General features: G+C 45.1%; 1 protein-coding gene across 8 annotated transcripts in view; it reads left to right on the top strand.

Annotated features, from left to right (window-relative positions):
* The first annotated feature begins 2,918 nt into the window (after positions 1–2,918).
* The window catches only part of LOC115126874 (POU domain, class 2, transcription factor 2-like), a 53,384-nt gene continuing 41,902 nt past the window's right edge, over positions 2,919–14,400 (top strand). For 5 of the 8 annotated variants that reach the window (XM_065027895.1, XM_065027899.1, XM_065027896.1 and 2 more), the window contains exons 1-6: positions 2,919–3,029; positions 11,724–11,789; positions 12,000–12,034; positions 13,408–13,464; positions 13,753–13,872; positions 14,100–14,399. In XM_065027895.1, the coding sequence (XP_064883967.1) occupies positions 3,002–3,029; positions 11,724–11,789; positions 12,000–12,034; positions 13,408–13,464; positions 13,753–13,872; positions 14,100–14,399 (606 nt within the window). In that variant the 5' untranslated portion in view covers positions 2,919–3,001. The remainder of the gene's footprint in view (positions 3,030–11,723; positions 11,790–11,999; positions 12,035–13,407; positions 13,465–13,752; positions 13,873–14,099; position 14,400) is intronic. The other 3 variants (XM_065027900.1, XM_065027901.1, XM_065027898.1) reach the window with 2 other exon arrangements.

The following is a 14,400-nucleotide window of genomic DNA, read 5'->3' on the forward strand; positions in this document are numbered from 1 at the left end:
TGGGGTCACCACCTTCTAACACACATACACACACACACACACATGCAAACTTGAGAGCTCTCCATCGATAGTTTTTAAATTAGTGAAGAATTAAAGAAAGGGAGATAGAGTGGGGGAATGAAAGAAAGGGAGATAGAGAGAGAGGGGGAATGAAAGAAAGGGAGAGGGAGAGAGGGGGAATGAAAGAAAGGGAGATAGAGAGAGAGGGGGAATGAAAGAAAGGGAGAGGGAGAGAGGGGGAATGAAAGAAAGGGAGATAGAGAGAGAGGGGGAATGAAAGAAAGGGAGAGGGAGAGAGAGGGGGAATGAAAGAAAGGGAGATAGAGAGAGAGGGGAATGAAAGAAAGGGAGAGGGAGAGAGGGGGAATGAAAGAAAGGGAGAGGGAGAGAGGGGGAATGAAAGAAAGGGAGATAGAGAGAGAGGGGGAATGAAAGAAAGGGAGAGGGAGAGAGAGGGGGAATGAAAGAAAGGGAGATAGAGAGAGGGGGAATGAAAGAAAGGGAGAGGGAGAGAGGGGAATGAAAGAAAGGGAGATAGAGAGAGAGGGGAATGAAAGAAAGGGAGATAGAGAGAGAGGGGGAATGAAAGAAAGGGAGAGGGAGAGAGGGGGAATGAAAGAAAGGAGATAGGGAGAGAGGGGGAATGAAAGAAAGGGAGAGGGAGAGAGGGGAATGAAAGAAAGGGAGATAGAGAGAGAGGGGAATGAAAGAAAGGGAGAGGGAGAGAGGGGAATGAAAGAAATGGAGATAGAGAGAGAGGGGGAATGAAAGAAAGGGAGATAGAGAGAGGGGGAATGAAGGAAAGGGAGATAGAGGGAGAGAGGGGGAATGAAAGAAAGGGAGATAGAGTGGGGGAATGAAAGAAAGGGAGATAGAGAGAGAGGGGGAATGAAGGAAAGGGAGATAGAGGGAGAGAGGGGAATGAAAGAAAGGGAGATAGAAAGAGAGGGAATGAAAGAAAGGGAGATAGAGAGAGAGGGGGAATGAAAGAAAGGGAGATAGAGAGAGAGGGGAATGAAAGAAAGGGAGATAGAGAGAGAGGGGGAATGAAAGAAAGGGAGATAGAGAGAGAAGGGGGAATGAAAGAAAGGGAGATAGAGAGAGAGGGGAATGAAGGAAAGGGAGATAGAGAGAGAGGGGGAATGAAAGAAAGGGAGATAGAGAGAGAGGGGAATGAAAGAAAGGGAGATAGAGAGAGAGGGGGAATGAAAGAAAGGGAGATAGAGTGGGGGAATGAAAGAAAGGGAGATAGAGAGAGAGGGGGAATGAAAGAAAGGGAGATAGAGAGAGAGGGGGAATGAAAGAAAGGGAGATAGAGAGAGAAGGGGGAATGAAAGAAAGGAGATAGAGAGAGAGGGGGAATGAAAGAAATGGAGATAGAGAGAGAGGGGGAATGAAAGAAAGGGAGATAGAGAGAGAGGGGGAATGAAAGAAAGGGAGATAGAGAGAAGGGGAATGAAAGAAAGGGAGATAGAGAGAGAGGGGGAATGAAGGAAAGCGAGATAGAGGGAGAGAGGGGGAATGAAAGAAAGGGAGATAGAGAGAGAGGGGGAATGAAAGAAAGGGAGATAGAGAGAGAGGGGGAATGAAAGAAAGGGAGAGGAAGAGGGGGGGGGTCACAGTTCCCTCTCCTTGGCCTTGGATGGATGCTACCTGCATCTGTATGTGGAATTTATTGCCAATACTGCCACCATGTGGCTGACTCATGCTACTTCAGAGAAACCCATATTTCCACTGTAGTAGTGAACTCAAGCTGGTTGGTCAGCGGTAGTGCTGCACTTACTCAATTTTTCCTCTGTTGGAGGAGTGGGGGTGAGAGGGGTAGTGGTTTATGGGGATGTTGTGATTGCTCACATCTCCCGCCTCATGTGACAGCGAGATCTATAACAGAAACACAGCCCGAGTAGGTAGAACCAACAAAAGTGCCAACATAATGAAAACTGTTGAGCATGTGGATTAAATGTTTGGTAACACTTGACTTAAAGTCGACAGCAGGTATAATGCTATATCACTAGTTATAAGCATGTATGAGCCCTGTCTTATTGTATGGCATATGATGGGTTAAGTCTCTAACTGGCCAGGTAGTTTGGGCTCCCGAGTGGCGCAGCAGTCTAAGGCACTGCATCTCAGTGTTGGAGTCCCTACAGACCCTGGTTTGATTCCAGGCTGTATCACAACCAGCTGTGATTGGGAGTCCCATAAGGATGTGCACAATTGGCACAACGTCGTCAGGGTTAGGGTTTGGCCGGAGTAGGCTGTCATTGTAAATAAGAACTAGTTCCTAACTGACTGGTTAAATAAAGGTTAATAAAAGTAGTGCACTGGAAAACATTTAGATCTCAGCTCGATATCTCATACAGTGTGTTGACTAGACATCTTACCAGGGTAAATTATCTTAGTGTGGCAGACCATTTTTCCTTCTTTAACATACAAAAGGCTTAAAAGAAAACAAAATATCTTAATGCATTTCCTTGGTAAGCAAAATCAGCTTGAAACAAGTAATTTTCACTTAATTATCTCAATACAATACTAAAGAATCTAGGTAGAATATCATTTTTCTGCAGTGTGACTGCAGTAGTCTCAGCCATAGCGTTGTTTTCTCTGAGCTGTGAGTGACAGTTTCCAGACACCCTGTCACTTTCCACTGATAGTCTTCCCCCTCTTCTTTCTCCTCCTCCATTTCTTAGATCTCACCCTCTCCCACTCTTTAACCTCGTGTGTCCCCCTTTCTCTTTCTGACCCCACTTCCTACTCTTCTTTTGTTTACTTCCTCTTCTCTTTCTCTCTCTCTCAGGATGTGGGGAGGGGGTGGGGCATGTATGGGGGCGTGGACAACAAGAGGGAGGGGAATGATTTTTATCTCTCCTCCGTTAATGTTCCAATGAGAGAGAGAGAAAGAAAGAGACAGAGAGAGAGAGAGAGAGAGAGAGAGAGAGAGAGAGAGAAAGAAGGGGACTCAGAGACTCAGACAGATGTGACCAAGACAGCAGCTCTAGCAACCATGGACTTCTGCAATATGTGGGTACCAGGTGAGTGTCTGTGCCTCTCCCTGCCTTCATTAGCACGGCCCAATTAAGCTCGCCGTGTGTGTGTGTGTGTGTGTGTGTGTGTTTGTCTGTGTGTGTGTGTATGTGTGTGTGTGTGTTTGTCTGTGTGTGTGTGTGTGTGTGTGTGTATCTGGGCTGAGCCAATTGATTAGCACCACTGGGTCTAACGAGCATGGCTAATTAGAGCACATCAAAGAGAGGGAGATGGATGGAGGGAGGAGAGGGGAGGAGAGGATGGAGGTGTGGATGTCTGTCGCAGGCAGAGAGAAAGGTCAGACGCGTCTCTCCAGGGTGGACAGGGATGCAGTGTGTGTGTTTTCTCCTATCCATCCCTTGTCATTACAACTGTTTAAACAGAGAACCTAAAGGTACACTTTAGTTATGTGTCCTACATAACAGCATTAGAAGTGGTCTTTAGCCTACATATAGATTGTCACGTTTTAATTTCAAATTAAGAGATGATAGAGAAATAGTTTCTCAAAAATACATTCGCAGGAAATTATTCATCAATAACATAAAAACCTATCAACAAATGTCAATAGTATTACTGCATGTCATGAATAATCAGGTATAGATAACATCACAGTGGACCATTTACGGTATGTGCCTGCGTATCCATTTGATGGGAATGATTCATGCGATGAAGCACCTTGTCATTTCTCACATCGACGTGGACAGTGATGAATAGGGCTTTTTAAAATCAACCCCCCTGTACATTCCTGTGACCAGACCACGGTGACGGGATGACACATCATATTATGGTGTCCATGTAGTACAGTATCCCCGCTGGATAGAGAATGAGGTTACTCAGGTGAATAGTTGACTTGAAGGGTGAACTACAGTGTCTCATCTATGCCTTGAATTGCACACAGACAACACAGTTGATTGTCAGTATTCATTGTGAATACACCAGTCATAATGTTAGGGTTTCAGTGTGCAGTTTGTTAACTGACAGGATTATCACACAACACTACTGACCTGCCACAGATTTACAGACAGTTGTAGTCCAATGACTCTACAGTTTTTTTCATTGAATGATTTCATAGCGATAGTGAAATATGAATGGAAAGTTTAAATGTTTCATCAGTAGACTTCATTTCCCAGACCCCCCCTTGGCGCCAGAGTGATCTCCTTCAGCAGGAAGTGAAGGTTCATTTGAGATCAGTTTCACCCAAAATACCCCTGGGAGAACACACCATAGAAACAGAATGCATAGAACATGTAATGAAAAGGCATATCATGCTGTGCACTATGCAACCGTATACAGCAGTTTAGAGTACAGTTTGTGAGACTGTCCTATCTAGACATCTGTTTCTATGGCACATACATACACCTATTCATTAGGTAGTGGTAAGGCTTCTGAGAATAGCTTGTCTTGTTCCCACGGCAGCGAGAGGAGAGACTATAAAGGCTGACACGTATCAGTAGTTATGTGTCTTATAGTGGGGCAGTTCAAATGGCAGTTTGATGTAATCACAGAGAATGTTGCCAGTGCTGCGATAGTACTATATTATGGGCCTACTGAGCCGTTCCTTATGTATCAGAGTAAAGATGTATCTAAACCACCACCAGAACAGTTTTGTCACTGTCACGTGATAGGTGCCCATGTTAGTATTATTACAGCACCTATAGATAGATTAGATTGACAGTATTTCTCTCTCTCTCTCTGTGTGTGTGTGTGTGTGTGTGTGTGTGCGTGCGTGCGTGCGCATGCGTGCGTGCGTGCGTGCGTGTGTGTGCGTGCGTGCGTGCGTGAAAGTAGGGCGGCAGGTAGCCTCGCTGTTAAGAGCGTTGGGCCAGTAACCCAAAGGTCGCTGGTTCAAATCCGTGAGCTGACTAGGTGAAAAATTGGTCCTGTAAATTGCTCTGGATAAGAGCGTATGCTAAATGACTAAGATGTCAGTCAGTGTGTTGTGCGACATTGACAAAGTATCAGAGTAATATTAATAGTCTCATTGACAGTAAGTGTTGGGTTTAGCACTCTGTGTTCAAGATGGTGTGAGCTAGGGGAAGTAGAGGGGGGAAGTGAGAGAGACATACAACACACCATTATACACTAGCATTACTCCAGCCTACTGTATATTAACTACTACCCTCACTACATACCAATAACACTGTATATACACTACTACCCTCACTACATACCACTAACACTGTATATACACTACTACCCTCACGACATACCACTAACACTGTATATACACTACTACCCTCACTACATACCACTAACACTGTATATACACTACTACCCTCACTACATACCACTAACACTGTATATACACTACTACCCTCACTACATACCACTAACACTGAATATACACTACTACCCTCACTACATACCACTAACACTGTATATACACTACTACCCTCACTACATACCACTAACACTGTATATACACTACTACCCTCACTACATACCACTAACACTGTATATACACTACTACCCTCACTACATACCACTAACACTGAATATACACTACTACCCTCACTACATACCACTAACACTGAATATACACTACTACCCTCACTACATACCACTAACATTGAATTGCTTCCTCATATCTGAGTTTTTTTGACTAAATTAAGATATGGATAAAATCTGTCTATTTTAGAGGGATCCTTCCTGTGGTTAGATCCGATGTGCACGTCATTGGTGAGGAACAGCCAATGGGCTTTTCTGTCTGACCACTGCTTCCCCTAGCAGACCCTGTGTGTGTAGAAAAAAAACCTCCTGACTGTCGCAAGTAATGTACTGCCCCTGCCTTCCTGTGTTCTGTGTTATCCAGCCTGGATATAGCTTGTTCAGACATCTGGGCCTCAATGGCCTCACCACTATTGGTTTCATTGGTTTGGTTTAACTGATTCAGACCTGGGTCTCCAGGCAAGTGGACTCTCTGGCCAATCAACAACATGAATCAATCAGTGAACTACTTGGGAGAAAGGAAACCCAGCAGCTCTACAGGTATTGAGGCCTGGTATTGAATAGTCCTGTTGCTATTCAATCCACTACATATCACAAATAGTACCCTAGACCGCTGCGCTCCTGAGTGGCGCAGCGGTCTTAAGGCAATGCTTCTCATTGCTAGAGGCGTTATTACCGACCCTGGTTCGATTCCAGGCTGTAAAACAACCCGCCATGATTGGGAGTCCCATAGGAAGGTGCACAATTGGTCCAGCGTTGTTAGGGTTTGGCCGGGGTAGGCCGTCATTGTAAATAAGAATTTGTTCTTAACTGACTTGCCTAGTTAAATAAAATAAATAACATTAAAAAAAGAACCTCATCCATAGTAATTGTTGGTAAATGTGTTCAGTGTTTCACTACTGCCCCCTATTGGTTGGTAAGTGGTCCTGCTCAGAGTATGTGAAATTCTGCTCATAGCTGTTGGAGCGGTCACTACTTGGACCTACCAAACCAAACGATTTGAATGAAAAGTATTTTAATAAACATGAAAAGGTGAATGTGAGGAGCCGTCATAGTTTTTAATAGGCTACATGTCGTATTAAACAGCATATAAACACTCTAGATAGGTCAGGAGCCAGACTGAGCCTAAGAAGGAACGGAAATGAATTATTTAAGCTATATTATTTAATTATTTCAAGGCTATAGCCTACAAAGAAATACCGTTGTGAAGCATTTGTGAGCGTGACACACTAGGCTGAGCGTGACACACTGAGCGTGACACACTAGGCTGAGCGTGACACACTAGGCTGATAGGGAGTCAGTGACATTATTAAGCGCTCAACATTTAAACAACATTTCATTGTATTAAAGTCATTATAGTCTATAAATTGAGCATATAGGCTGTGACTAACTTACAAATTAAACAAAAAATGCCTTATTAAATCAAATCAAATGTTATTGGTCACATACACATGGTTAGCAGAGGTTATTGCGAGTGTAGCGAAATGCTTGTGAAGGACTAGAAGCGGGGCAGCCCTCTCCGTCAGCGCCATCTTTCTATCAGGCTCAGTCTACAGTGTCTTTCAATTCATTTTTAGAAACACCAGTTTGGCCAGTCTGCTTCTGTCTCATGTGATTGTGCCTGGAGAGCAGGCCAGCAGCAGTGAATATCCTCTCCATACTTGTAGAACCACTGGGGAAGCTAAACACCCTGTTGGCCGGCCCAGGCTGGGCAGAGATGCAGAGGTTTTTTTCTATAGGTAATCCAACAGGCTTTTAGGCAAAATAACCCAATCAAAACAGAAATCTCCTTAAAAGTTGGAATATGCCGGGCCTATTGGGCCAAAATCAATTATGGCCGATTGTATAGATAGTAGAACAAAAATTATGGAAACTTTTAAAAAATGACTTTGCTACAATGGCACACTTAGTTATCTCTTTGTTGTGGTCATTACATCACCACACTCCCTCTCTTCTTTGTTGTGGTCATTACATCACCACACTCCCTCTCTTTGTTGTGGTCATTACATCACCACACTCCCTCTCTTCTTTGTTGTGGTCATTACATCACCACACTCCCTCTCTTCTTTGTTGTGGTCATTACATCACCACACTCCCTCTCTTCTTTGTTGTGGTCATTACATCACCACACTCCCTCTCTTCTTTGTTGTGGTCATTACATCACCACACTCCTCTCTTCTTTCACCACACTCCCTCTCTTTGTGGTCATTACATCACCACACTCCCTCTCTTCTTTGTTGTGGTCATTACATCACCACACTCCCTCTCTTCTTTGTTGTGGTCATTACATCACCACACTCCCTCTCTTCTTTGTTGTGGTCATTACATCACCACACTCCCTCTTCCGCTCTTCTTTGTTGTGGTCATTACATCACCACACTCCCTCTCTTCTTTGTTGTGGTCATTACATCACCACACTCCCTCTCTTCTTTGTTGTGGTCATTACATCACCACACTCCCTCTCTTCTTTGTTGTGGTCATTACATCACCACACTCCCTCTCTTCTTTGTTGTGGTCATTACATCACCACACTCCCTCTCTTCTTTGTTGTGGTCATTACATCACCACACTCCCTCTCTTCTTTGTTGTGGTCATTACATCACCACACTCCCTCTCTTCTTTGTTGTGGTCATTACATCACCACACTCCCTCTCTTTGTTGTGGTCATTACATCACCACACTCCTCTTGTGGTCATTACTTTTGTGTGGTCATTACATCACCACACTCCCTCTTTGTTGTGGTCATTACATCACCACTCTTCTTTGTTGTGGTCATTACATCACCACACTCCCTCTCTTCTTTGTTGTGGTCATTACATCACCACACTCCCTCTCTTGCTCTTGGTTGTGGTCATTACATCACCACACTCCCTCTCTTCTTTGTTGTGGTCATTACATCACCACACTCCCTCTTCTTTGTTGTGGTCATTACATCACCACACTCTTTGTTGTTGTGTCATTACATCACCACACTCCCTCTCTTCTTTGTTGTGGTCATTACATCACCACACTCCCTCTCTTCTTTGTTGTGGTCATTACATCACCACACTTGTTCTTTGTTGTGGTCATTACATCACCACACTCCCTCTCTTTGTTGTGGTCATTACATCACCACACTCCTCTCTTCTTTGTTGTGGTCATTACATCACCACACTCCCTCTCTTCTTTGTTGTGGTCATTACATCACCACACTCCCTCTCTTCTTTGTTGTGGTCATTACATCACCACACTCCCTCTTCCGCTCTTCTTTGTTGTGGTCATTACATCACCACACTCCTCTCTTTTTTTGTTGTGGTCATTACATCACCACACTCCCTCTTTGTTGTGGTCCATCACCACTTCTTTTGTGGTCATTACATCACCACACTCCCTCTCTTTGTGGTCATTACATCACCACACTCCCTCTCTTCTTTGTTGTGGTCATTACATCACCACACTCCCTCTCTTTGTTGTGGTCATTACATCACCACACTCCCTCTCTTCTTTGTTGTGGTCATTACATCACCACACTCCCTCTTCCGCTCTTCTTTGTTGTGGTCATTACATCACCACACTCCCTCTCTTCTTTGTTGTGGTCATTACATCACCACACTCCCTCTCTTCTTTGTTGTGGTCATTACATCACCACACTCCCTCTCTTCTTTGTTGTGGTCATTACATCCTCGCTCCAGGCTCCAGTTAAATTGGGCTCAGCTCCCCTCCACTCACATACTCTGGTCCTGCTCCATAGCCCAGAGGACAAACAAGGGAAGTATGCCATTACTCATAAACACTACCAGTCATAAGTTTTAGACACCTACTCATTCAAGGGTTTTTCTTTATTTGTACTATTTTCTACATTGTAGAATAATAGTGAAGACATCAAACTTTTGACTGGTACTGTAAATAATAACCTGTTACGGACATAGTAACTTACTTAGTCTGTTGGTTGTATTTGTTAATTTGTGTTGTCGTTTCACAGTTTAGTTTTGTTGACTTCAAAAAGTGAAACTGGATTTTGTCATCTTTGAGAATAAAAAAAACAAGCATTTATGTTACTCTGAGCACTCATCCTTTATACTGGAACCGAGAGGGGGGAGAAGAGATAGAGAGAACTGTGAGGAAGGGAGAGAGAGAGAGAGAGAGAGAGAGACGGGGGAGAAGTGATAGAGAGAACTGTGAGGAAGGGAGAGAGAGAGAGAGGAAGGGAGGGAGGGAGGGGGAGAAGTGATAGAGAGAACTGTGAGGAAGGGAGAGAGAGAGAGAGAGAGAAAGAGAGGGGGGAGAAGTGATAGAGAGAACTGTGAGGAAGGGAGAGAGAGAGAGAGAGAGAAAGAAAGAGGGGGAAGTGATAGAGAGAACTGGGAGGAAGGGAGAGAGAGAGAGAAAAGAGAGGGGGAGAAGTGATAGAGAGAACTGTGAGGAAGGGAGAGAGAGAGAGAGAGAAAGAGAGGGGGGGAGAAGTGATAGAGTGAACTGTGAGGAAGAGGGAGAGAGAGAGAAAGAGAGGGGGAGAAGTGATAGAGAGAACTGTGAGGAAGGGAGAGAGAGAGAGAGAGAGAGAGAAAGAGAAAGAGAGGGGGGAGAAGTGATAGAGAGAACTGTGAGGAAGGGAGAGAGAGAGAGAGAGAGAGAGAAAGAGAAAGAGAGGGGGGGAGAAGTGATAGAGAGAACTGTGAGGAAGGGGGAGAGAGAGGAATGTTTTTAATAATGCAGGTGGCAGATATAATTAGTTGTTCGTTGGGTTGATTTGCATGTTTTCATAAAAGGGAAGTTGGTGTGAGGGAGGGAGTGTGTCAGCAAAGACCAGTGTCTGTGTAGATATTGTGGCTTCTCACTAAATAAGCGGTAGTTAATACAGTAACTGCCAAATTAAACATCTGTTACGCTAACTTTCTTTAAAATAATTAACATAACATAATTCACTTTTTATTTTATTTACAGTGAATTGTGTACTCCTCACCTCTCGCTCTCTATCTCGTTAAATCTTTCTAGCTGCCCCAACCCACTCTCCCATTCCACCCCCTGTTCCTCCTCTCTCTTTCCCTCCCTCTCACCCTCCCCCCACACCCCAACTCTCTGTCTATGGGGACAGTCCCAGCCCTGACTGGCTGTCTGTACAGTACAGAGGAGAGGAGAGGAAGGAGGAAGTGTTGTGGTGTAGTATAGCCGGGTGTGGTGTGGTGTAATGATGACACTACAGTGAGTAACATCAGTATAGAGGTGTCTAGTAGGGTTCTGTTCCCACTCAAACCTCTGTAGGGCCTATTGTTAGACCCAACAAACACCTCTGTACATATAGGAAAGAATGAACGGAGGCTGCAAAACATATCACCGCATATACAAAAGCCAATACTGCAGTGTGACATCATATTTCAGCGCCCGTAACATCAACCAAAAGCATTTGCACCTTCCATTTTTTCTATTGCTATGTGATTATCTGTATAATGCTTCAGTTGAACCTGAACATGCTGACTCACAGGTAGTCATTAAACCTAATCATCTGCTCTCTCCGTCTCTCTACTTTCTCCCCCCTATGTCTCTCTGTCTCTCTGTCTCTCTCTCTCTCTCTCTCTCTCTCTCTCTCTCTCTCTCTCTCTCTTTGTCTTTCTCTCTCTTTGTCTTTCTCTCTCTCTCTCTGTCTCTCTCTCTCTCTCTCTCTCTCTCTTTGTCTTTCTCTCTCTTTGTCTTTCTCTCTCTTTGTCTTTCTCTCTCTTTGTCTTTCTCTCTCTCTCTCTGTCTCTCTCTTGGTCTCTGTCTCTCTCTCTTTCTCCCTCTGTCTCTCTTTCTGTCTCTCCCTCCCCCTCTCTTTCTGTCTCTCTCTTTCTCTGTCTCTCTCTCTCTGTCTCTCTCTTGCCCTCTCTCTCTCTCTCTCTCTCTCTCTCTCTCTCGGTTTCTCCCTCTGTATTTCTCTGTCTCTCTCTCTGTCTCTCTCTCTCTCTCTCTCTCTCTCTCTCTCTCTCTCTCTCTCTCTCTCTCTCTCTCTGTATTTCTCTGTCTCTCTCTGTCTCTCTCTCTCTCTCTCTCTCTCTCTCTCTCTCTCTCTCTCTCTCGGTCTCTCCCTCTGTATTTCTCTGTCTGTCTGTCTCTCTCTCTCTCTCTCTCTCTCTCTCTCTCTCTCTCTCTCTCTCTCGGTCTCTCCCTCTGTATTTCTCTGTCTGTCTCTCTCTCTCTCTCTCTCTCTCTCTCTCGGTTTCTCCCTCCGTATTTCTCTCTCTCTCTCTCTCTCTCTCTCTCTCTGTCTCTCTCTCTGTCTCTCTCTCTCGTTCTCATAGAAATCAGGATGTCAAAGCCAGTAGAGGTTGAGAACACAGGGGCTGACTCTCCAATGGAGAGCACAGGTATTTTTCTATGTGTGTGTGTGTGTGTGTGTGTGTGTGTGTGTGTGTGTGTGTGTGTGCGTGTGTGCGTGCGTGTGTGTGTGCGTGTATGTGCGTGCGTGTTAGCGTGTGTGTACATACCTGCATGTGTTCGTGTGTGTGCATGTGTGTCTGCGTTTGTGTCTGCGTTTGTGTGATTAATTTCTAATTGCTTCCTATCCCCCCACACAGATTCAGAGCGGAATGGTCCTGATAAAAACCATCAGGTTTGTGTCCGCTTGGTGCTTCACCTTCATTTCAGTACTGATATCGCTGGTAATATACTGTGCACCCCTGACTTTTTCCACATTTTGTTATGTTACAGCCTTATTCTAAAATTGCTAAAATGTGTTTTTTTCTACACACAATACCCCATAATGACAAAGCAAAAAGTGTTTTTTAGAAATGTTTGCAAATGTATTAAAAATAAATGACTGAAATATCAGACCCTTTACTCAGTACTTTGTTGAAGCACCTTTGGCAGCGATTACAGCCTCAGGTCTTCTTGGGTATGATGCTACAAGCTTGGCTCACCTGTATTTGCGGAGTTTCTCCCATTCTTCTCTGCAGATCCTCTCAAGCTCTGTCAGGTTGGATGGGGAGCATCGCTGCACAGCTATTTTCAGGTCTCACCAGAGATGTTTGATCGGGTTCAAGTCCGGGCTCTGGCATTCAGAGGCTTGTCCCGAAGCCACTCCTGCATTGTCTTGGCTGGGTGCTTAGGGTCGTTGTCCTGTTGGAAGGTGAATCTTCGCTCCAGTCTGAGGTCCTGAGCGCTCTGGAGCAGGTTTTCATCAAGGATCTCTCTGTAATTTGCTCCGTTCATCTTTCCCCTCGATCCGGACTAGTCTCCCAGTCCCTGCCACCGAAAAACATCCCCACAGCATGATGCTGCTGCCACCACCATGCTTCACCATAGAGATGGTGCCAGGTTTCCTCCAGACGTGACGCTTGGCATTCATGTTTCTCATGGTCTGAGAGTCTTTAGGTGTCTTTTCAGAGTCTTTAGGTTTTGGCAAACTTCAAGGGGGCTGACATGTGCCTTTAACTGATGAGTGGTTGATTGGTGGAGTGCTGCAGAGATGGCTGTCCTTCTGGAAGGTTCTCCCATCTCCACAGAGGAACTCTGGAGCTCTGTCAGATTGTGTAGATTGATGAGGGAAAAAGTAAATTGTATCCATTTTAGAATAAGGCTGTAATGTAACAAAATGTGGAAAAGGTCAAGGGGTCTGAATACTTTCCAAATGCAATGTACCTCTAGGAAACATAATAATTAGTCATTTTCAATGGTGACAATCATGATCTGAACAACACACACATTAGGTCTGAAAAGTAAAGATGACTGACAACAAGTAGCCTAATACCAAGACATAAGCATCAGTACAGCAGTGTGTTTCCCAAATCTGGCCCTGGAGACCCCAAGGGAGGCACATTTCTGTTTTTACCCAAAATACACCTGATTCCACTGGATGATGAGTTACTGAGTGGAATGTTGTGTGTCGGGGTCCCCAGGACAGGATTGAGAAACACTGCAGTCATATATTCTTTTTTTATTATCATTTATGTTTCTCTGTACTGATGGTTTTTGTCCTTTTAACAGCTTCAGCAGATGAAAATCAGTCCCTTTCACCTTTCTCCAACCCTCAGCAGCAACAAGGTGTGTGTGTGTGTGTGTGTGTGTGTGTGTGTGTGTGTGTGTGTGTGTGTGTGTGTGTGTGTGTGTGTGTGTGTGTTTTGTGTGCCACGTTTGCATACAGATTGACAGGTATGCAAAACAGTCAGACTAGCCAGTTTGGACATGCCCATTCCAGGAAGAAGGGATGACTATCCCTCGTTTCTAAAGAAAAGACAAACACCTTCCTTTGGCATGCAGGTTACCACAGCAGACAGAGCAGAACAGTCAGCTTCGTTTAACTGTATCCCTTGTTTTCTCTCCTCCTCTCAGAATAAGATGGAAGAGTGTGGTGAGATGTCCCTGGGCCCTGCTCCCCACCACAGCCACGCCCCCTCACAGACGCCCCTCCCACACACACAGCTCATGCTGACCAGCTCCCAACTGGCAGGGGTAAGACAAGGAGGAAGAGGCTTAGCAAACAAAACACATTGATGCACACTCACAAAAACACAGACACATGCTTATGGTCTGGCTTGAGTTCACTGCTTTTACCTTCTTCCTTTTCTCTGCTCCTTCACATACCCTCTGCACCTCCCTCCCTCCCTCCCTCCCTTTCTCTCTGTCGCTCTCTTGCTCTCTTTCTCTGTGTCTCTCTCTCGCTCGGTGTCTCTTCTCAGTTGACTGCTCTCTTGCCAGCGCAGCAGCAGTTGTTACTGCAGCAGGCTCAGGCTCAGCTTCTAGCTGCAGCTGTGCAGCAGTCTGTTCAGCAGTCCAACGCAGCTCACGCAGCTCACGCAGCCCACGCAGCCGCCCAAGCCAATCAGCATGCCCAGCAGCAGCAGGCGGGACAGACAGGGCAGCAGGGCCAATCACAGCCCCAGGGACAGAGCACACAGGAACAGACAGGTCAACCTGTCCCTGTCCCGCCCACTCATCCCCAGCTCACCCTCTCTCAGCCAATTCAGCTCACCGCCCAGG

The sequence above is a fragment of the Oncorhynchus nerka genome, linkage group LG14 (assembly GCF_034236695.1).
Source record: "Oncorhynchus nerka isolate Pitt River linkage group LG14, Oner_Uvic_2.0, whole genome shotgun sequence".
In the NCBI taxonomy this organism is placed as follows: domain Eukaryota; kingdom Metazoa; phylum Chordata; class Actinopteri; order Salmoniformes; family Salmonidae; genus Oncorhynchus; species Oncorhynchus nerka.